The sequence below is a fragment of the Leishmania braziliensis genome, chromosome 35, assembly GCF_000002845.2.
Source record: "Leishmania braziliensis MHOM/BR/75/M2904 complete genome, chromosome 35".
In the NCBI taxonomy this organism is placed as follows: domain Eukaryota; phylum Euglenozoa; class Kinetoplastea; order Trypanosomatida; family Trypanosomatidae; genus Leishmania; species Leishmania braziliensis.
The window spans coordinates 23,576-45,834 of NC_009326.2; the positions used below are offsets into that span (position 1 = coordinate 23,576).

Below are 22,259 nucleotides of genomic sequence, written 5' to 3' on the forward strand. Positions count from 1 at the left end.
GTCTTTCTCTCCAGCCACACCGCCAACAACAGGCCCGTCCGAATCTCTGGCCCCTTTGTGTCCAGCGCAATCGCGATATTCACGCCGAGCTCCGCAGCGGCCTGGCGCACGTTGTTGATCGTCGTCTGGTGGTACTCGTGTGACCCGTGCGAGAAGTTCATGCGCGCAACAGACATGCCACTCCGAATCAGCCCCTTCAGCGCCTCCACGCTCTGCGTGCTGGGGCCGATGGTGCACACGATCCGGGTCCCCCGGTAGTTCGCCAGCGGCTCGAAGATCGAGAGCGTCAGGTTATGGGCTAGCTGCGACATGGTGTAAAGGGAAAGACAAGCAGTTTGAGAGGGAGTAAAGTGGGATATAAAAAAGGCAGCTTTGATGGAGCAAAGATGAAGCACCAACTCTTCCACGTGTGCGCATAAGTGTCGTGTGGTTACCCGGTGACAGAGAAAGAGGGGAAGAGTATGAACTATGACGAGAGTGAGTAAGAGGGTGATCACAGAGACATGCCAACGCAGCTGCAAAAAGAGGGATGTACTGCTGTTGCACACATAGAGGAACTGCAGGTGGACGGGGAAGCATTGTCGCTGGTTGCGTGGGGTAGTGCCAGCCGCAACCATAAAACCAGCATCCCTTTCCTCGTCACCTTCCACTACCACCATCAGCTCTAGCCTGTTTTCTCCGACACAGTCGTTGGTTTTGCAAAAGTGTTGTCTGCAGCGAGAGCTGCTCTGTCTTACGCAATGCTTCTGTGTTGTGAGCGTCGCGAATGGGTGTGAAGGAAAGAAGAATCGTGGAAGATGTGAGCGTGTCAACGCGGTGCAGGTGCGCGGCGCAGCCTATCGCAGCGCTTACATCCTGCACAGTGGTGGGGAGGCTAAGTCACGACGAAGAATACGCCACGGCAGCTTATTAGTGTGTCAAGTATCACGAGGACCCCGCCAGGGTCTTGAAGGATAGGTGACACAGTATGGATGCGATCTCGGCCGGGCGTCCGCTTTTTGCGTGTCGGAGTGGCATCGCATGATATCCAGTCCGCAAAACACGCACGGGCAGGCATGCTGTGCAGACATCCTGCTTGCCGCCGCGGCTGGTGCGAGCCACAACAGAAAGACACAGCACAGCGGTGTCCTTGCACCTTCCGTGCACTTCGATTTCTTCATTCCACTCGGGGTAGATTGCAGTTGGCACGTAAGTGGTTTCGTGAGGCGATGTGTCGCCATGAGCCCACACCCGCAGCGACAGGTGGGTGGCCTGGACACCGTCGAGGGTGGTTCCAAGATGCGATCCGCAAATGAGTCGCAACGCAAGGGTGAAAGGAACGGCACTGCACCCCGAGTTAACATCACGCAGGTACATGGGCTTGAGGACGTAACCGCATCCACCATTCTGATGCGCAAAAAAGCCCTCGTTGACACGAAAGTTCTGATCTCGCGTCTGCCAATTGAGTGCTACAAGTTGACAGCCGAGACGCCACACGGGCATTGGATCGTAGTTCGAAGAATCAATGCGAGTACCCGCAGGGTAGGTGCGGGAAAGCATGCGGGTGTTCTGGCGCACAAAGTCGACCGGGGCGCACGCCTCTAGTCGAGCCACCTCCCCTTCCACGTAGCTTTGAACGTTGAAGGGCTGCTCCTTGGCACCCCATGAGGTTGATTTGACGGTTCCAATCGAAGCGCAAGCGGAGAGGTCCAGTGTGGTGAGAAGAGGTGTCCGGCAGTCTGCTACAATCCCGCTACCCGTCGTGTCCTTGATGTCTTCCACACCGGCGGCATTCATCCTCCATTTTATGAGGATCTTTCCTTTCAGATTCGCCGGTGTGTACAAGGACACATCGAGGCGGGAAAGAAAGAGGCGCTCCTTGAACACGCGCCGCATGATGCATGCCATCTGGCTTGTCTGCTCTGGGCTTGTGTGTACTTCGAGGGACAAAATTACAGGGAATTCGCGAGGGTTCCAGGTGGCCTCGGAATCATTTTCAGAGTTTTGAAATGCATAGTCGTTGATCGTGCGGACTACGTCGCTGAAGGCGATTTTGGTGGTCATCGTATGGCCATGATACACAATAGGCTTGCCCCTAGGGCCATCCCAGCAATCGACCTCAACACAGCGGCATCCGGCCAAAAGCACGTCGCGGTACATACTGCACGAGCTCTGAGAATTGAGCTGATTGCCGGTGAGATAAGTGTTGTGAGAGCTGTTGATGAAGTAGTGTGACAAGGGGGAATCCATCGAGTCGCTCAAGCGAAGTTGGCGCGCCTCAACGATGGAGTTGTGGTGCGGATGCAGCAAAAAGGCGGTGAAGGCGTTCAACGACATTCGGTCTGACTGCCCGTTTGAAAAGAGATGGAATAAGGACGCACAACGCATCGGCGTCATGGTGGTGCAGGCGTCGTTTGCGATGCAGAAGCGGGTGAACTCTTCTGCCGTCATGCCAGATGCGATGTCTGATGTCTGACTCTCGTAGATACGGCGCCCCGCCTTGGCCTTGTTGAAGTAATGGAAGAACTCGCAAAACTCCTGGTAGTTGAGGCACGTGTCTTTGTCTTTGTCACACTGGCGAAAGAGTTCGTCAAACTCCGTAGCGGACACGCGGCCAAGCAGCGTATTGACCAGCATCGATATCTCATTGAAAGAGAGCTTCGTCTTTCCCGGCAGTGCCGCGATGGACCAGTATCGCGCAACAGACGCATTTACCGTATTGACGCGGCTCTCGTCCAGAAAGGCACGGCGGCGCTGTTCTAGAAACCTGACCCAGGTGCTGCGCTCCAGCTCTGTGTCGCACACGAGATTCCACGACCAGCCAAATTGTGATTCAACTTGAAAGCAGTACTGAAAGTGCTTGAGACCCGCCCTGCTGCCGATTTTGTGAGACGAAGGTAGGGGGCGAATGGCCCACATATCAGTAAAAAGAAGAGAACTGTGACTCACCGACGCTGGCTGGTACTGAAGACCGTCACCCATGGGGGAGAGGGAGATGAGCACCCTCTTCACTTTGTAGTTGCGCGTCAGGCGTAGAAGAGGCATGCCCTTCTCTTTTAGTTTACCCGCAAGCTCCGTGCAGCTACGCTCCACAGTGAGGTCCGATATGCTCGCGCCTGCCAAAGGAAGCGACATGACGTTCTCTCTCGCTCGGCGTACTTCTCGTGCAATGGGACGGAGTGAAGGGCCCACGCGATTGAGATGGTGCACTCTGTCCGTTATGTTCGCTGTGCATGGAGGAAAGGGGATGGTGTGCGCAGGAGAGAGGTGCAGAAAGTGCAGAAGGGGCAAACAAAAGCAAAGCGAGAAAGGCGATGCACTAGAAGGTGAAGAAGTGAAGCAGCTGTGTAGTGCTGCCGCGCACATCGACTGTTCGGGCCAACGCTTCCACGTGAGAAACGTGGATACAACGTGCGCGTTAGCATGACGGCAAAATAACGTGGTTTTGCAAGGCATCTTGTAGGTGCCACGCGTGGATCCTTCACTTGCATTCACACCCCGCGCCACCACCACACCTACATACCATTTCGTGCGGCTTTGGTCTCCATAAGTGCAAAGTCGTAGCGGCTAGCAAAGAGGGCAGCTGACCAAGCGCGAGATGTCCGAGTAATCCCACTCATCTGACTGTGTGCTAGCACTCTAGAGGGAATCTACGAAACCTCACTAGAGCAAGTGTCTAGGAGGGGCTCTCGCACCTGCAGCGCTCTATCGTGTTGCGCGAGAGTCCTTGTCTCTTTGTGAACTGACAAGGGGTGATATGCCCCACACAATGGCATCGAGTTTTCCGCCTTGAGGTCTTCAAGCGCTGGATTGCATCTTACACGACAGCAGACTTCGCTCATCGCACGTGATCAAAACACGTGCGCGCACACACCACTCAAAAGAAAACACTATTCAGACTGAGCTTGCAGCTGCAAAGTGCTGGATACTTCGGAGGCTGCGCAAACGGGCACATCACCATCCCTTTTCAGCCTTGCCTTCACTCCCGCATTCCCTCATTCGATACCGATAAGCCTTCACAACAGAGTAAATATGAAATTCTATGTCAACTCTCTTCGGTGGAGGGGAGGGAGGGAGAAAATGATAGCTCTGCGGTGCACAAGTGCATGTGGATCGCACGGGCGAGGTTGGGCTTTCGCATGCGTGTATGAAGTGTTAGCCACTGTCAAGCACACTGTTGAGGAACGACGGAAGAATAAACAAGTAATAGAAAAAAGGGCAAAGGCACCAACGCAATTGAGAACAACTACCGCAAGTGCAAGTGCGGTGTATGCTCAACTTTGGAAGCTGAGAAAGTGGCAGGGTGTTCGCAGAACGGTATGAGAAAGAGGAACATAGCGGTGCGAAGCACTCAAAAGTGCACCACAGACTTGATAGCGTCCAGTAGCTTCAGCTCGTTCGGCAGGTAGAGGCGCTCGTGCAAAGGGAATGGTGTGTCCAAGCCGCACACGCGCGTCGGAGGGGCCTCGAGTGAAAGGAAGCAATCCTCTATTATGCTAGACACCAGCTCCGCACCGTACCCACTCGTCTTTGGTGCCTCATGCGTGACAATCACCTTACCCGTCTTCTTCACCGAGTCCGCCACCAGCTGGCGGTCCCACGGTAGCAAGCTGCGAAGGTCAATGAGCTCCACGGATATGCCTTCCTTGCGCGCCATCTCTGCCGCCTTGGCCGCCACGTACACTTGAGAACCGTAGGTGACCATTGTTACGTCACGCCCCTCCACGAGAACTCGGCCCTTGCCCAGCGGCAGAGTGTAGTAGTCCGGGTTCACCTCCTCGACCGCGCTGCGGTAGAGAATCTTGGGCTCAAAGAAGATGCAGGGGTCGTTCTCTTCAACACACTTAAGCAGCAGCCCCTTTGCCTCCGACGGGGATGACGGCATGACGATCTTCAACCCAGGGCAGTGATTAAAGTAGCCCTCAACGCTTTGTGAATGGTAAATGCCACCATGGCCCACCGCAGAGCACGGGGTGCGAATCAGCATGCCGCAGTGAAAACTGCCACCTGTGCGAAAACGGTACTTGGCAGCCTCGTTCACAATCTGGTCAAAGGCTGGGAAGATGTAATCCGCGAATTGTACCTCGGCGATGGGGTGCCAGCCGACAGCAGCCATGCCGACCGCAAAGCCGATGATCCCCTGCTCCGTGAGAGGCGAATCAAACACCTTCTGGGGGCCATACTTCTTCCGCAGATCAAGCGTGCAACGGAAAACGCCGCCAAACGCGACGTCTTCACCGAGAAGTACCGTCCTCTCCTTGGAGAGTGCGTGATCAAGACCCGAGTTAATTGCCTGGAACAGGTTCATCCTGACGCCGTTACGCTTCGCCTCTTCCTCACCACAAACGGGCACGAATTCGAACTCGCTCGGTTGGACGCTGCCATGTCGCTTGGCCACCGCAGATCTCGCTGCGACAGCCGCAGTGGCAGAGACAGCGAAGAGGCGACGCATCGCGTAAAAGGAAACAACACAGCGGGAACAAACGAGCTTGGGTCGAGAGAGAAGCTAAACGAGAAAAGGGTAGGCGTCCACTATTACTGCAACGTGGAGAATTTGCGCGCCGGGGATGCGGGGTGGGTCCTAATGACCAAAGCTGAAGCGCGAAACACAAGTATACGTCGTAATAACAGTAGCGCTTCAACGGAGCCTAGTGCTGTGCTGCTGCACGTTAGGTATGGGTTGGGATAGAAGAGAAAAACCACGTGAGTACAACTCAAAAAGAAGTCACGCAGAAGTAGTAAATCTTTCAGAGTGACGGAAGTGAGGAATGTAAACTATCGCAGGTGTGGTGATGTGGACAAGGAAGCAAGTCAATGAGTTTGTCCTTGCGCGTGTCGATACTGGCAGACCACTACTTCAAGAAGAGGGTCCGTTTCTCTCCACAACAAGCGACTAGGAGGAGACAAAGGGGAATAAGAGAAAGCGGGAAGAGCTTGTACAGAGTGAGAGCAGAATGAATGGAGTCAGTGAGAGTGATGGTCAAGTGTTTGTTAAGCGCAGGCAGCACTGTACCGTAGCGAGCTTGCCAGGGTGGGGGAAGGAGCAGAGCGCAACAGTCTCCAATGACTCGATGGAGTCCTAGCTACCACACTGCCATTCAGTCTCGCCAAAAAAAAAAAGAAAACAGCTGCGCTTCGCTCGCGGACCACCAAACTACAGCTGCACATCCCACTGTATAATGGGGAACAGACACAGCGCTCGCTATCACGAGCAGCCGATGTCACGCGCCCTACGGCCCGCACCAGCACACATGAGTGGCTGTCACAGCGTCCGGACTGACGCGAGAAACAAAAGGGGAGAAGAAGCGGAGATGTGGAGTGCTTGGACGCCGCCTCCTCCCCCTCCACTAAACGGAAAAAAAAAGAGAGGGCAAATAAGCGTCTTCGCAGCAGATGCGTAGAGGAAAGCGTGATTGCACGTCTATCTGTACAAGGCAAAGTTGAGCTGGTGCACGACAGTGTGAACGGACTCCACACTACATGTGTGGTAGTGGATGCCTGTGCTACCCGACACGCTGTGCTCTCGAAGAGGGGAAGCATCGCGCAGAGACACTGTTCCATCGTCATCCTCATCGGCCTCAGCATTGAGCAGTTTTTCCTGTTCCGACAGTGTCGACCCAACCCGATTCGCCAGGCGAGTTGGATCCGGGGAGATTTTTGGAGGGGGTGATGTGGGCGGGGATGGCGAGCGCGCAGAAGCGCTGTGCGAGACGTCAACTGGTGTGCTGTTGTGGGGTACCGCACGGATGAGCGTCGGCGGCGTGCTGACGTCCACGCTGGAGCATGAGTCAGACGCGCAGGCCAGCTCTTCAAGCAGCGTGAGCGGTCCTGAGGTGGCTGCGGTGGGTTGAGAAACAATAGAGCGATCCACCACAGAGGTGACCACTGCGGAAGAGCTGACTACGGCAGCCCGTTGCTGATCCTCGACGAGGGCGCCTTTCTTCAATGGTCGGTGAACAGAAGAAGGACGGGCAGTGGAAGACGACGCACCCTGCATGTGTGATGCGCGTAACCGCTTCTCCGCGGCAGATATTGCTATAGAGGCTGCGTACGCGACGGGGTCAAACGCTGCAGACGCTTTGGGGCAGTCGCGACCCGCACTCGTTTGCTTCTTCTGAAGCATCACCGCAGCACCACGCACACGCGGTCGTTCACGCCGTTCAGCTCTCACGTGTGCGGCAGAGAGACACTAATGCAATAGAGTGTAGACACCCATTCAAAGAAATGAGAGTAGAAAAGGAAGAGGTAAACAACTAGAGAAGAGCGTCACTTGCGCACACCCGCTGTACCGGCAGGGCGTGGAGTGTGCTAGAGCATCCTGCACCGATCAAGTCGCACCTCAGTGTCAGGTTGTAAGCAAGGGGGAGCGAGACACAACGACCCGGTTGTCCCCGGGGACTGATGCACAACGTGTGCAAGTAAAAAAAAAAAAGAATGAAGACGTCAAAAAGAGGTCCTCGCCCACCTCGTGTCCACCGGTGCGTAGGTCATACAGACTGCTGTCGCCTTGGGAGACCGCACATCCTCTTTTTTTACCACCATGAAAAGGCAGAGGAATGACGCGTGGGTGTTTGCTTTGCTGGAGATTAGCTGCTTGCTTTTCCTTACTGGCCTAGAATACATGGAAAACACAGGCGGTGCACACATGCACATCGAGAAAAGCAAAGTGTGTTACCCTACATGGCAAATAAAGAGCAACACAAACAAGAGGGAAGGGAATAAAGAGAAGAGGCTCGAGAGCAGGATAGGAAGGGAGGTCATTTTACATGCACGGCCGAGAGTCGCAGCTGGAAGAATCTGAACAGACGCTTTTACATCTCTACAGCTCGTCCTATTATACATAAAACATATTGATCTACAGACACGCTGTTCTGTCCACTCTCTGCTACGCGCACTGCTGAGCCTCCTTGAGAACCCTCAGCTGGGCACATTCTGCGCGTCGCACCAGCCCTGCATCGTACTGCAACCACCGCTTGCGTTCCATTGAGGCGCCGTCTTGGGTTCGCAGCAAGACTTCGTTGCTGCGCTGTCGCTCAGCTTCGTGTGCGGCTCGGTGAGCATCACACTTGGCTTGTCGTCTCATCTCCAGTTTTTCATGAAGCTGTGCCATTCGTGCCGCCTCCTTTTCGATCCGCTCCGCCTCCATTGCTGCCTTGTGGGTCATGCGCTGCGTCTGCTTTGCCTGACATATTTGCCGCTGCTTCTCACGTTCACGAAGACACTCGCGCTCCAGTCGCGCACGCTCCTCCTGCGTACGACTGCGTACCTCAGTAACTCGTTGCCGCCGTGTATCCTCCTCGGCTGCCACCTCGGCGCGGAGGCGCTCCAGTGCGCCACGAAGTTCCGCTGGCGGCGTGCGCCCCAAGACGGTGTCTGCTCCTCCTTCCGCCCACGCTCGGCGCCTCTCAGCTCCCATCGCTGCTTGCTTCTCCCGCAAACGTTCGCGCAGCTGATGTACCTCCTGAATCACCAAGACCTGATGCGCCTGTCGCTGCTCCTCCACTCCCTGTGCAGCAGTGCGTAGCTGCTCCGACTCCTCCTTCACCTGAGCCGCCATAGCGCTTTTTTTCGCCGCCGCCTTCTCGACTGCAGCAGCGCAGTCACGTGAAAGCTTCCTGCGCAGCTGCTGGACATGCTGCTCGTGCTGACGCAGCACGTGTTCCTGCTCCTGTCTATTAGCCGCCACTTCGGCCTGGTACTGTGCTTTCACCTTCTGAATTTCTTGACGGCGCGCCTGCGTCGTCCGCTCACGTTGAGCCCGTACTCGGTCCTCGGCATCAACACTGTCGAGGTGACGCTGCGCTACCTCCATCTCGCGCTGCCGCTCCATCTCTTCCAGTTGAGCCTGCCGCCACAGGTCGAACTCCGTCGCATCGTGCACCGCCACCTCCAGCTCCCGCAGAGCCTTCTCTGCGTTGTCCCGCAGACGCTCTCGCGCGCACCTCTCTCGCCGGAGTGCCGCCGCGGTGGTGGGCACTGACTTCGATGTGGACAGCATGGTGCGCAGCTGCGCAGGTGTCAGATGCGCTCCCTTCTGTGCCGTGTTTCGATTAGCGCTGGTGGAACACTCCGCCGCTTTTTCAGAGTAGGTAGCAGAAACGGTGCCTTCGCGATGATGAAAGGAGAAGCCAACAGGGGTTGTTGGAGCCCTCTTAAGCACGATGTGCGGAGGGGAAGGGCTGGACTTAATGCGCGGCAGACGCGGCTCAGGTACTGTAAAAGCCATTTCACGCACCTCGTGCGGGGGCAAACGCGCGTCAGCCAGCGACCGCAGCACCGGTAGCGGAGAAGCCGCAGACAAAGAGGGAGGAAGGGCGAGGCGGGTGGTGGCTAGAGCACCAGCCATCTCCGCCGCAGGGCACTCCTCTGCTACCGCCGGCTGGGATGGCTGTCCGCGAAACCACTCCAAGACGTCATGTGTCACGTCCGTGGCGACAGAGGAGAGGAGGGCTAGAACATGGAGTTGAATGAAAGAGTCATCGTAGACGGCGCGCCACAGTGGAACTGCATAGCGCGACACAGACTCGCTGAGTAAGAGAAACTCCACAAACTCGCACAGGCGAGTCGTCGGCATGCTACCCTCGAACATCTCACGAACAGTCGCGCCGCCAAGCGCGCGGTACTGGAAAATTAGGAGATACGCAACGAGATACATGGATGGCCTGTAGGCGCCGTTGCGCTTGTAGCAGTCTCGATAGCCCTGGAAGGCGCCTTCGCATAGAGTCGAAAACCTCACAAGGCTGAAGGCGCAGTTGCGGACAAACGTGGCTTCTTCGCTGCTCAGGTGCGGGTAGCGTAACAGTTCATTCGCAACGGCGGTCTCTATAGCAGTATCTGCTTCGCCACTAACTTTCCTCGTAGCGCACTCTGCGGCACGGAGCAGCGCGCTCCAGACCTCTTTGGCGTGCATCAAGTTGAAAGACTTCGACCAGGGAAGAACCGAAACAGTGTTGAGACGTGTAGCGTGCTTTGCACAAGGAGAAAAGAGACGAGTAAAGCAGAAGAGGAAAAAGTGTAGCTCCAAAAGAGGTGACAGCTTAACCGATGCTGCGACACCGGAGGTGCGAGGAGTCGAGCGGTCAACGAGAACGACAGGTATACGTGCTCTGCTGCTGAAGCGTCATCCTCCCTTTCTGCGTACGTGCTGTGGCCCCACCCCACGCTTTACAAAGCGTACAGAAATGAAGACGGAAGAAAATAACATGAAGCGGTGGGCAAGAGGGCGCAACGAAGTTGAGGGTCGTGCACACTTGTGCACGATTCGGCAGAAATACCACTGTACCCACCGGCACCTTTGAATCACCTTAGAGAACGGCGAAGCAGCGACTGCGAAGGAGGGAAGATGGCAAAAGAGAGAGCGTCTCGCGCACTTTACCTGCTCTGACTATTGCTTTTCATTCCCCATTGCAGAATTGCAAAGTGGGTGAGGGTGGGTGTACGTGAGCGACTTGTGACAGATGGTGGTAGTGAGTGCTATCCTAGACAACCAAGTAAATCAATAGCGTGTGGAAATCACGTGCGGCAACAAAGCTGCAGAGGCTGGGTAGATGAAGGGGAGTGAGGGAATGCATACCCGATGCGTAAATCCACAGATACGGCGATGCTGTAAACATGGGGGTGCGCGTGTGGTAGAAAATCGAGAATGTGGCGCATCTGCCGTGGTTACAGGTGATACAGCTCTAACTGCGTGTTGCTCTTCGCTGTGCCACTGTTGCCTCTATTGTGCAGGTCTAGTGGTGCCCCTGTGCATTGCGTTGTCGGGCACACGGAAGCGGGCAGGGGCCAGTGAACAAGAGGAACAGGATGCAGAGGTAAAAGGCAGAGCGGGTCAATGTACGTTAAAACCACATTCATTTTCTTTCGGAAGCCACACGATTACTTCGTCCCGGAATGATCTATTTTCAGGTCCTTGACGTTGACATAAAGAGAGTCACTATCGAGATAGTAGCGACCGTTGCCGTGATCACGCAGCGTTTTGGCAATCGTGCGAGCCGCCTCCAGCCCACGTAGCTCCAGGAAGGCGGGGTTGCGCTTTACTGCGTTACCAACGAGTGTAGCGGCCTCAGCCTCACCCTGTGCCAGCAGAATGGCCGCCTGCTTCTCTTGCTCTGCCTGCTCCACTCGGAACTTGGCCCGCTCAGCCATCTGCTGCGCCACCTGCTTTGCCTCCACAGCGTTAGTGTACTCCTTTCCAAAGCTCATCTGAGTGATCGAGACGTCAGTGATGTCAATGTTGAAGCGCTTCGCCCTCTCAGCTAACATGACACCGATGCGGTGACTCACTTCAGGACGCTTGATGAGAAGGTCAGAGGCGTTAAATTGCGCAATAACAGCGCGAATGATCTCATTAATGAGCGAGGGCAAAACTGTCTCAGCGTAGTTGATGCCGATATGGCGGTAAATATGGTGCAGATTCTCGACGTTGGGTTGGTAAAGCACACGCACCGCCATGTTCACCGTCTGCAAATCACGGCTGCCGCTCGCCGTAGGCACTTCAATAGGCTTGTTGCGGATATCAAAGACGACAGGCGTTTCTAAAAACGGAATCGCGAAGTTGGCACCTTCACCGTAGGTGCGGTTGTAAAGGCCGGTGATGCTGTTGAATTTAACGGCGCGGAAGCCGCCGGGCACAAAGAAGACAGACTTGTAGAGGGCATAGATGGAGACACAGCCGACACCAACCAGGGCCGACATGCCAACGATATTGCCAAAGCCACCGTACGCATTCATCTTCTTCCGCGCCTCAGCCGCCATCTTGGAGAAGTCCGGCTGTGGTGGCATCTTCGGGGGCATCTTGCTGCGAGATAGCGCCGCTCCGCACCAGCACAAGAGATATGAGCTAGAGAAAAGGAAGAGAGGGAAAATTACGGAAAGAAAAGAAGGCTAGAGGCTGCTTAACAGGAGCGGCGACAATACTACTACTAAAGAAAAAACTACCAGCGTATGGTTGCCGTGGGATCCATCACACGCATGTACGTGCGGAGGGAAGAGGGAGAGAGAACGAGGGATGAGGATGCACAACAAGGCAGAAAGGGGAAGGAGGGCGAGTCCCAGGGCTCCGGAAAACGGCAGAGAGCAGCAAGTGCAGGAAGCATAAAAAGTCACAAAAGGGTTGATGATCGCCAGCGAGCCGATAGCACAGTACAGGAAGGTGGAAAGGCCGGGCAGCGATTCCACCAGTGCGACTCACCGCACCGCAACAGCTGCCGTGAGAATCACAGCCCCCTTCACTAGAACCTCTATCCTCTTCAACGGTGCTTGATCACAAACGGCAGAGAGATGATTCTCTGCGTCAGCTTGTGTGTACGTAACCGCAGAGGCAAAGGGAGGAGGCGGTAGCAACGAGCGCCAGGGGCGTGGAGAGAAGTATGAAGACGCTTTCGTTAGCCTGCTTCCCTCACGTATGACACGTCCTCTACTGGAAATTTGTGGGTGTGCTCAAGAGCCATCACACCATCGTTATTCGTTGAGTCATCGTCGCCTCACGAACAGCAAAGAAACGCAAAAAAAAAAAATAAAATCAAGACAGAGGCGAGGTCGGATGGAATGTCAGACATGAGGCGCTGCCTCTGCGCGTTACCACCGTGGAATGAGGTCGAAGCCTCGTTCTACAGGAAAGGAAAATGGGAAAAGCGGGAGGTAAAGAGAAGCGCAAAGTACCAAAGAAAGCACACAAACCAAAAAAATGAGCAACACGGCGCACGCACGAAAGTCGTATATACAACACTAGCCTACTCACGCACGCGTGTCGTGCTCGCCTCACTACGGTAGCGCTTGTGCCATTATGTTGGTGCGGAAGAAGCCTGTTCGTTTGAAGGAGAGGTTGGATTGAGAGCAGATTGTAACGAGCCGAACCCCAAGTCAATGCCGAGATCAACGAAGCGGTGCCGACCGCCAAGGATGACCGCGGCAATAATGAGCTTCCCAAAGGTGCTAGTGAAGCCAACAAATGATACACTCGAGCCGGGCAGCGACAGCGATAGCCCACACCCAGCGTAGGCACTGATTACTTCAAAGAAGGTGCGCGTCATTATGTCAAAACGAGTGTTGAGCAGCTGCGCCCGCATCCTGGCTTCTTCTGCGAAGAGCACCAGCACCATTCCAGTGAACAACCAAAAGAGACGCGACGTGAGCAGACGGACGACCGAGGTGCGGAACATCTGCTTCCACTTGCGGTGTGTGCGATCAGTCGATATCGGGAGAGCTGGGAGGTACATGGCGAGGATGGTGACCGCTACATGAGCGTTGCTGTACTCGAGGAGCGGCACAAAGGAAGCGGCGGCGAAGCGAACAGCGGCGGCCTGGCACAGAGAGAGGTATAGCTTGTATGGCCATGTGTAGCCGTGCAGCACCCCGTCCCACTGCTCATACCAGAACGGAACCGCTTGTATCAGGGTCAGGGCACACCACGCACAGCCCAAAAAAAATGTTTCGCTGGGACGAAAGAGAAAAGGGTGGAAGGTGCCTGGCTCTTTGGACGTCATTATTTCCTGAAATGCAGCGTCCGCCTCATCTACGCAGCCCAAGAGAGAGGAAGGGTGGCGTGGAGGGGCGTGAAGCAAGGCAGCCGAGATGTCGTCAGTTTCGGCAGTGTTCCTCTCTTGATCCTCGCCAATGACATCTGGCGGCGAGCGACAGAACGCAACACAACCGCATGAAGGGCCGGCAAGTCGACGTATGGCTCGCACCAAGCACCATTCGCACAGCATAAAAGGCCGGAGCAGGACAGGGAAGGCGGTAAACCCCAGTGCGCACGTTGCTGTCACAAGGCCCGTCACCGCAGCGTCACCCGCGTACCCTTCCATGGGCAAAAAGATGGAGCTGTGGAACGAAGCAAGTGTCATGCAGAACACGTCGAAGGCAGAAAGGTGTGAGACGTTGAGATACCACAGCAGCGTCATGAGGATAACGTTGACAACGACGAAGTACACAAAGGGTGTGACGGCGCTCACGAGAGCAGCGTAGTACAAGCGGCGCGCCTCAGCTCGCTTCTTCGCCCGTAATAGTGCCTCTTGTGGCGTGTCCTTCTCTTTGGGATAAAAGACACGCCGCACTCGGTACAACATAAAGAGGCGCAGAAGAGGCTGAAAGCTGCTGGTAATCACAACGCCGCCCGGGAGCAACAGCAGATGCCGGAAAAGTGTCGCACCGGTAGACCACTGGCCAACGTTCACTGATTGCAGACCGCAGTTGCATACCGAGGATACGGCGATGAAGAAGGCGTCAATGGCGGCGATGTGTGGAACCATAACAAGCAGGCCAAGAAACCCAATCATAACCAAAGCGCAGATGTAGACAAAATGGCAGAAAAGGTACCATTTCTTAAAGAAGTTGAGCTGCTCAATGAGCTTCCGCTGGTCTTCAGTGAGGGGCAGAAGCACAGGCGCCTCAAACAAGAGTTGAGAGGTGCGGGAGTGGTCGTGTCGAGGATCAGTGGGGCGTTGAGATAGAGCAGGCTGCACACTTCCCTCAAAGGGGAGCGCCTGACGAGACAGCGCGGCACGCACACGAAAACTGGACGGCATCATTCAGACAGGAAGGACAAGGAAAGTTTGGTGCACGCAAGAAGTACAGAGGTGATAGTGACGGCTGTTAGCGGCTGGTTGTGCTTCGCCGGTACGAAAGAGAGGCCCGGTGCCGCACCTCTTATCAGTTTTGCTTCAGTGACTTCTGTAATGTTCAGGGGAGAGAAAGAAGTACCGTTGTGCCACGAGATACGCACGCTCGCCTAAGTAAACAAGGCAAAGTATACAAGAAGCAGAAGTGGGAAAAGCAGCCATCGTTGGGTAGCAGAGGAGAGGGTAACGCAGAACTTCTACTTGGCGACGCTCATCGAACATGCCCGTTGGAAGTGGGGGTGGTACAGGAACGACGTGTACACACTCGCGAATTGCACAAGTCCTAAAAGCTCACCACCAATGGGTGTGCTTCCGTACAACTGTACCGCGCCTATTTGCCCACATTTAGCGCTGTCTCCCCCCCCATCGTCTACCGGCCCACGCACTCCACCCCATCAGCTCCTCCCTTCCCCTCCGCACCCCCGCGGTCAGGAAACATGTATTTTGAGGAGCGGTAACTCAGTTTACCCACGGGTCGGCAACTGAACTTTCCCTCAGCCTTCGTTGTGAGCTGTATTGAAAGCAAGCTTGACGACGAAAACGAGAGGGAGCCGTTCCTCTGAGCTGCAGATACTTGGGTGTGAGTGGTGGTGTGTTGCCAATGTATGCAATACGCTTCATGCCTTATTGCTGCAATCCATATAGGTGTACATCGCTAATCCTCCACCATTCTCGAGTTCGTTTCAGTCGAGTGGAAAAAAAGAAAAACAATTCCGGCACCCTCTTTGATGGAAGAAAGGGAATGGTGACACGGTGTAGTAATGCGCCATACACTGTTTCACCTTCTCTCTCTACCGTTGGCTCCGCTCAATAAGGGTTACAGGGCTGGCGAGGTAGAGGGACGGTCTTCCAGTAGAGGACCGTACAGCTCGCACAGCGACGGCAGACGGTAGGCATCGCCATACACACGCTTTTCCAGTACGGTGCCGCGTTGAGTCTTGGCGTGTGTAGCACTTAGCACGCCGTCGCACGCATGCGTCTCCTGCAGGCGGCGATGTGCGCGTCTCTGCACGGCGAGCATTCCATCTTCGACGTGTCTCAGTTGCGCCGCGGTACGTCGATGGTCCCATTCATGCTTCGCTCGCAGCGCAAAAACGCTGGCATTATCCTTCTCTACCGCTATATTTTCCCGCGTGAGCAAGGCAGCTGCCCGACGAGCGATACGGTGGTCGAGGAGGCTGCCTTGACTCGACAAATAAGCGCCAAACAACTCTCTTTCCAGGCGATTCGCTTCGCGTCGGCACTGGGCAGCAGCAGCAAAGCTACCTTCCCATCTCAGCTGTGTCTCCTGCTGCTGCAGTAACAGCACCTCGCGAGGAACGGTTACCGGCTTGGTGTTCAGCTTCGCAGTCTCAGCGGCGGCAAACCGGTCCAGCTCCTCTTCCCTCGATCGACATCGCTCAGATTGTGCGCAGATAAGACGCTCAAAGTGGGCGCGCTCCTCCTGCAAAGCGGCGCGCTGCTGCTGCAAAAGGCACTGGGCCTTGGCTCTTTGCAGCGCATTCCACTGCTGGGCACCCTCTCTTTCCAACCGCATGGCCGCCGCAGAGAGCGCCATTTCGCGTTGAGCGCAATCACTTTGCGCAAGCGTGTCAGCGAGCTCATACTCACCCATGGTAGCCAGCCTCCGCACGCGGCGGCGAGCACTTTCCCCCGCAAGCGACATCGCGGCTATCGTGGGGAAGGAGCAAAACCGTTAAGTCCCCGTCCCAAACACCGTTATCCCCTACTCTCTCGATTGTAGTAACTCAGTGATGTGGCCTTCGATGACAGTGCTGCAGAGCCAGTCACGAGTGCAGTTGGTGGGGGGCTTGTACGTTGTCTCAAGAAAAAATGTACGCATCGAAGACACAACGGGCGTGCAAACGGCAAGAGACGAAGAGGAGACGAAAGAAAGAGCGGGCAGGGAAATGATGGGGACAGTTGCACGAAAAGATAAAAGACAGTGGAGCACATGTCCAGCAGAAAGTGCTCCCAAAACGAGGAGAGAGTCACCGCTCCGTTCTGGGATGCTGACAGAACACTTGAGCAGACCACACATAAATCATGTGGTGAAGGCAAAAAAAGGGGCATAACACCATCGGCTCTCTATGTCAACCTCTCAAAGGCACGCACAAGAGGATGCATCACGGACCTGTGCACGTCATAGCGACATCAGAGTGAATGCGCGTCGACATCCCTCGTAACTTCATGAGGGAATGTGACTGTCTACGTGTGTGTGTGTGGATACGGGGAGAGCACCGCAGCCGCAGCAGCTGAGATTCGCTGCAGGTGTGTCAGTTCATCGACTTTTTGACGATGTTCTCTCGTTTGATTTCTTTTTGTGTTCTCATTGCTTTGGCTCAATTGATTTTTCTTACTAACTACGCCACATGACAGAGAGTGAGCACGAGAAAGCGGTGGAGAGGTTGAAGTGGAGAAGACAGACATGATGGGAATCTCCCCTACTGCGACAGCAGCGCACACGCTTGAGTGTGTATAATGAAAAACCTGCGTGCCACACATCACACACGCACACACACATACAAAACAAATATGTGAGTGTGTCTTTCAGTGAAACGCCTCCCATACCCCGCCAGCTACCACCTCTTAACGAGTATACACGCACCATCGGGTGTACTTAACTTCCTAAGGTAAAAAAAAAAAGAAAATGAACCACGCTGGAGAGGAAAGGAGAGAATAAAGAAAGAGAGTGGGGCACACCCATGAGCACAGGCATGCACACCCGCCTCCGCCCACACACACACACACACACACACACACACACACCTTCCTGACGGCACGGCCCACGAGGTCCGAAGCACACACGCACGTCTAGTACTCCACTTCCTGACCTGCGAAAAAACCCCACTTCTCCTCCCATTCGTCAGCCACCATCATGACATAGGGACCAAAGTACGCGACATTGTCGACGGGGTGCACCCAACGATCCTTTGGCTCGTAGATGTACTTGTCCTTCAGCACACGAGCACGCATCACACGACGGTCGCCGTGCACAATCTTGTCCTTCGGCGCACGCGTGCGGGCGGCACGGTTCCACCAGCCGTGGGCGTTGATGAGGTCGTCCTGAAGGCAGCCCCACTTGTGGAACTGAAGACCCTCGTAGAAGCACATCATCTTGCTGGCGTACCACTTACCGTAGAAGCCTAAGTCGCGCGGGTCGCTCTGCATGACTTTCTCCCACGGGTACTCCATCTTGTAAGGATGAGCGTGGTCCGTGACAGGGAGGGCAAGAAGGGCGCGGTAGTCGATCTTGTTCGCTTTGATGGCCTTCTGCAGACGGAGAGCGCGCTCTACCTTGTGGGCATTCTGCACGGAGAGGAACTCTCGGTACATATTCGGGTAGAAGAAGTGGCCGATGTAGTAGCGGAAACCAGCCCAGATGCCCTGCGCCATGAAGTTCGGCGACGTTGGCTTCATCCTTTTCGAAAACTGAGTAGCGGCGAGTGTAAGAAAATAGCTATGAAGGGAGGAGCTACGTGCACTACGTCTTGCCTCGTCCTAAAATAAGGGACGACTTAGGAATCAGACGTTGGACGCGTGGGTAGAGCGCGACCGCGGCAAAGTGCATCGGGGTAGGGAGAGACGAAAAACACATGATGCGTGTGTAAAGCAACAGTGGACGACAACATTAGCCAGAAGAGAGAGAGCAGCGCAGAAGAATAGTGGTGAAGAATGGATGAGGAGGGTGTGAAAGTTGTGCAGCATTAAGTTGGTTTGCAGTAGATCCCTTAGTGTGACAGAGCAAGGATGCTACAGAGAGAAATAGTATAAGAAACGAAAAAAGCGGCGTGAGCTACATTAACTGGGTAGAGTCGATGCTGCCTGACACCCATGCATGGAGACCAAATGAGACACTGCATGGTGCCAAAGGTAGTGACCCTGTTTTGCATGCACAGCTGCGTTTTATGCGGACGTTGAGCTGAGTCAGGAGAGGGGGTGCACCAAAGAAAACCCCGTAAAGCGAGCATAAGGAGTTATCGTTGTTCCCTCAGGTGGCTCTTCCGAGACCCGCCGGCATCGTTTTTTTCTTACACCTCAGCCACATGTACCGCTATACCGCCCCACAGAGAAAAGAACCTAACAAGCGTCTCCCTCCACTCACATGACCACCCTCTCCGTAACAGTGCGTGAAGCATGCCCAGCCGACGGCGGCAAAGCTGTTCCAGCGGTGGCGTTATTCGCAATCCAACTGCAGGCCAGGTGTTGCGGCGAATAGAGGGAGACACAGAGAAAGAAAGGAGAGCACGAAACGTAACAAAGAGGCCATCGAACTGATGAGCGAAAAATGGAAAAGAGAGGGAGGAGAGGGAGAGGTGCAAGAAAGGCTACAAGTTATCACGCAGGTACTTGTTGACGCCAGTGAGGGCGGCTCGCGCTGTGTCGTTGCTAACGTCGACCAAGTACGGCTCCAAGTCGTTCGCGACGGTGGCCGAGTCCGTTTCTAGGATAATTCCCTCATCCAGCATCTCATCGACTGTCATAAGAAGAGCGCAGTAATTCTCTAGTAACAGACGCACTGTCAGAGAGGGTGTGTTAAGCTCTTGGCGCAATGCGTCTACCAGACCCATCAACACGTTGGACAGCACCACTTCATTCTCAGAGCCGGCGCCAATGACAGTGATTGTCACATCTTCGCTGATGTGGAAGACGGTGATGTGCCCTTCCACAACGAGAATCTCGTTCTCGTAGGCGACGTGGTTGCCCCGTCGGGGGTCATGAATGGCTTGAAAGATAGAATGCTCCAGCGAGCGCTGCTTTTCAAGAGGCGCTAGCGCCTTAGAAGACTCGGGAGTGTCGTCCCCGATAAAGTACTTGGCAAAGATGCGGCTGCCGGTGTTATCCAGCGCAACTACCGCCTGTACTCGGTGTAGAAAGGCCATTGCGACGATGAGAGAGGTGTGAGCGTGCACGGTTGAGCGGCTCCCTGTTTATTCGGAGAGCGGGGCGGAGCGGTAAAATGCGTGAGCCGGTAAGAGGGCACCGCACGTAGATGCATATACACACAGGCACAAGAAGCGCCTCTTTGCGTTTATTTCTTTTGAAAATGCACAGCTGCCAGGCAGCAACGTAAGTTCAAAAGGGAAAATGGAAACGAACACACGAGATGGAGGCGGCACGGGGCAACAAAGGGTGGCTAGGCTATTGGTGTGTCCTACGCTGCCAAAAGGAACAGCGTCATACGCGCACCTCAACATAATGACGTTAGCTCACAGTTTAATGTTGGCGTAGAATTGGTTGCCGCCGATGAGGGTGGCTGAAAGCGCCGCGGCGCAACCACGAGGATGAAAACGCCAAAGTGAGCCGTTGGGTATGTTCAGTAGAGCGGGGGGTCAGTGCACCAGCCGCAACGTACACACCTTGGCGATAGTGCGATGGTGCCATTGTGCCACATGTCAAGATATATAGTTGCTGGCATGTCAGTAGGGCAATTTGTCTTCTTTTTATGGGTGATAGAAATGCGGAGCAGCCGTCAAGGAAGAAGTGGAGTCCAAAACAACCAGCAAGGAGCCAGCGCGTACACGAAGCAAATATCTCAAAAAGTGAGAAGAAAGTCGCCGTTTGTGGGGAAGGTACGAGGCTGATGGATGCACCAACTCCCTGCGCAAAGTCCCTCTAGACGAGTCCATCGTCCTGGTCCTCGTCCTCGTCACTCACCGCATCGGTCATACGCCGCGGAAACACTGTAAGCCACGGAACGGAAAGCACAAAAACGGCAAGTAGTGCATATTGAAGGCCTTGGGAGACGTACTTGGCCCCAAACATCTGAGGAAGAGTGACAACAAAGACATTGTGCATAAAGGTAGATGCCGCGTAAGTGGAAAAGCTGACGGCACACAGGTGTAGCACGGCGAACGCGGAGCAGAGGAGCAACAGTGAATTGAACAAGAGCGCATTGAGCATGGTTCCACGAACCCTCAAAGGGTATACAGGGAGAATAAGCATACGCCTACTCACTGAGCGACAGCCGACAATGGTACACCACATGAGGTACATGGCGCAATAGGCGTAGATCAGCGTGGCCAGCATAGGAAGGAGTCCATTCAAGAAGCAAACCATGCGGTCCATCAGCGGGAACACATTCAGTGTGCTAGACAAAAAAATGTGAAGGATCCATAGTACAGTTACGACACCATTGACGACGCCCAACGCGGCCTCCATGTAGCAACGAAGTATGTATGCGCCGGAGAGATGGTACGCCGCTTCGTTGCGCTCGCTCTGCCGTTCCACGTCGCGCACGCTGCGCCTGAAGAGAAGCACCTGCTGACGCTGTTTGTGATTGGAGCGGCCGGTTCCGACTTGCGCATCGAGACGTCGCCCTGCGTCGAGAAGGCTCTGAACCTCCATCCTCAGCTTGACACGAGCCAGCTCGTACTCTGCCTTCGTAATCGGGTGCGGGCGGTTGACAAAGGCGGCAACGGCACGGAGCGGCACAGCAGCGAGGCCAACCCCGGCAAAAATGAAAAAGAAGCACCAGCCAAATGAAGAGATGGTGACAACAAAGTATACGAACGGCGGTACACGCGTAAGGATATCGTCCTTTGGGTCGTGGTGAGCACCCCACAACCACAACGCGCCAAAGGCAGCCGCAAATGCTACATTTACGCCCACCACTACCGCCAGAGACAGGCGCACCTGCGTCCAAACGCTGTTCTGCGTCGGAGACCAGCTTTCGTAGAACACAAACGTGAACGGCCCGCCCACAAACAAAAGAGAGTACGCAGAAACCAGCATCCCCTTCCAGGCCCAGGAAAAGTCGAGTGACGGTCTATCGCCTGTCAGTGCCACCTCCAAGGGTAGCAGAAGCACTACGTAGCAAGCCACACAGAGTGTCACTATCACGAGTACTCGTGGGAGCCACGCATCGCCGTCCTCCTCCTCTGCGCTGTATCTAAAAACGATGTACACGGCGAGGAAGAGAACCAGTATGGCAACGACCCCAGCAGCAATCCAGTCCACAACAAACATGGATTGGCCTTGCATCCACAAGGGAAACACAAAAAAAAAAAACAAGGAAATGACGGCTTGTATGAGGCTGTGTGGAGCCGGTGAGGGGATCGCATTCGGGTAAGGCAGATCCGCGCCGTTTACCTCGTCTACTTGCTCAGCCGTGCGAAGAGACACCCAAACTACTCGAATGGACGGTTGCACCAGTGCGTCGGCAAGGTCACGGATGTTTGTATATTACTTCAACGGAAAGGTGGAGCCCAGCGCACGCTGAGCCCTCGGCGCTAAGTAACCAGCGTAGAAGCTTGGAAGCGGTACCAATCACACGAATTAATTTGAGTGGAAAAAGAGAGAAAAACACCGAGCATAAATGGGGTCCGGGATCGAATCCATATTGGATAGAGACATACATGAAAAACGGCAACATGCGCACATTCATAATAGTGCCTCTTCCTGTCTGCCGACGAAACGACACCAACGCAGCAACCGTCGACGGGCGACACGGCTCCCTCACGCTGTGAGCTTCGTCACCTTTGCGTGCAAGCATCTTACTTGTTTTTTTTCTCTCCTGTCTCTTATGTCTCACTTGCTTCCATGTCGCTCACAGCAGTGCGGAAACACCCGTCAAACTGAAAAACAAAAGATGCGCATATCGCCATCGCAGAGCCCTCAACAAGCCGCTCGCCGGTGCCTTGGCTAACACCCCCCCCTCGA

The 22,259-nt window shown here is 54.9% G+C and overlaps 10 protein-coding genes across 10 annotated transcripts; all 10 read right to left on the minus strand.

The window, feature by feature from the left end:
- LBRM_34_0070 (putative pyruvate kinase) lies at positions 1-659 on the minus strand (the record flags this gene model as incomplete). Its single annotated transcript, XM_001568072.1, has 1 exon — positions 1-659. A coding segment is annotated over one exon (659 nt), but the record flags the coding sequence as incomplete, so codon positions are not given.
- Positions 660-924: 265 nt separating this feature from the next.
- On the minus strand, positions 925-3,114 carry LBRM_34_0080 (phosphatidylinositol-specific phospholipase-like protein; the record flags this gene model as incomplete). The annotated part of the gene is made up of 1 exon (XM_001568073.1): positions 925-3,114. The coding sequence occupies one exon, from the start codon at positions 3,112-3,114 to the stop codon at positions 925-927; it is 2,190 nt and encodes a 729-aa protein (XP_001568123.1).
- Positions 3,115-4,330: 1,216 nt separating this feature from the next.
- Positions 4,331-5,431, minus strand: LBRM_34_0090 (putative 2-oxoisovalerate dehydrogenase beta subunit,mitochondrial precursor; the record flags this gene model as incomplete). The annotated part of the gene is made up of 1 exon (XM_001568074.1): positions 4,331-5,431. One exon carries the CDS (start codon positions 5,429-5,431, stop codon positions 4,331-4,333), a length of 1,101 nt encoding a protein of 366 aa, XP_001568124.1.
- Positions 5,432-7,864: 2,433 nt separating this feature from the next.
- LBRM_34_0100 (conserved hypothetical protein) lies at positions 7,865-9,889 on the minus strand (the record flags this gene model as incomplete). The annotated part of the gene is made up of 1 exon (XM_001568075.2): positions 7,865-9,889. One exon carries the CDS (start codon positions 9,887-9,889, stop codon positions 7,865-7,867), a length of 2,025 nt encoding a protein of 674 aa, XP_001568125.2.
- A 965-nt stretch (positions 9,890-10,854) lies between these two features.
- On the minus strand, positions 10,855-11,733 carry LBRM_34_0110 (putative prohibitin; the record flags this gene model as incomplete). Its single annotated transcript, XM_001568076.1, has 1 exon — positions 10,855-11,733. The coding sequence occupies one exon, from the start codon at positions 11,731-11,733 to the stop codon at positions 10,855-10,857; it is 879 nt and encodes a 292-aa protein (XP_001568126.1).
- Positions 11,734-12,761: 1,028 nt separating this feature from the next.
- HKT1 (Trk system potassium uptake protein) lies at positions 12,762-14,504 on the minus strand (the record flags this gene model as incomplete). Its single annotated transcript, XM_001568077.1, has 1 exon — positions 12,762-14,504. One exon carries the CDS (start codon positions 14,502-14,504, stop codon positions 12,762-12,764), a length of 1,743 nt encoding a protein of 580 aa, XP_001568127.1.
- Positions 14,505-15,414: 910 nt separating this feature from the next.
- LBRM_34_0130 (conserved hypothetical protein) lies at positions 15,415-16,263 on the minus strand (the record flags this gene model as incomplete). Its single annotated transcript, XM_001568078.1, has 1 exon — positions 15,415-16,263. The coding sequence occupies one exon, from the start codon at positions 16,261-16,263 to the stop codon at positions 15,415-15,417; it is 849 nt and encodes a 282-aa protein (XP_001568128.1).
- A 1,148-nt stretch (positions 16,264-17,411) lies between these two features.
- On the minus strand, positions 17,412-18,017 carry LBRM_34_0140 (conserved hypothetical protein; the record flags this gene model as incomplete). Its single annotated transcript, XM_001568079.1, has 1 exon — positions 17,412-18,017. The coding sequence occupies one exon, from the start codon at positions 18,015-18,017 to the stop codon at positions 17,412-17,414; it is 606 nt and encodes a 201-aa protein (XP_001568129.1).
- A 908-nt stretch (positions 18,018-18,925) lies between these two features.
- On the minus strand, positions 18,926-19,480 carry LBRM_34_0150 (putative coatomer zeta subunit; the record flags this gene model as incomplete). Its single annotated transcript, XM_001568080.2, has 1 exon — positions 18,926-19,480. The coding sequence occupies one exon, from the start codon at positions 19,478-19,480 to the stop codon at positions 18,926-18,928; it is 555 nt and encodes a 184-aa protein (XP_001568130.1).
- A 733-nt stretch (positions 19,481-20,213) lies between these two features.
- Positions 20,214-21,566, minus strand: LBRM_34_0160 (conserved hypothetical protein; the record flags this gene model as incomplete). The annotated part of the gene is made up of 1 exon (XM_001568081.1): positions 20,214-21,566. The coding sequence occupies one exon, from the start codon at positions 21,564-21,566 to the stop codon at positions 20,214-20,216; it is 1,353 nt and encodes a 450-aa protein (XP_001568131.1).
- Positions 21,567-22,259: the final 693 nt, after the last annotated feature.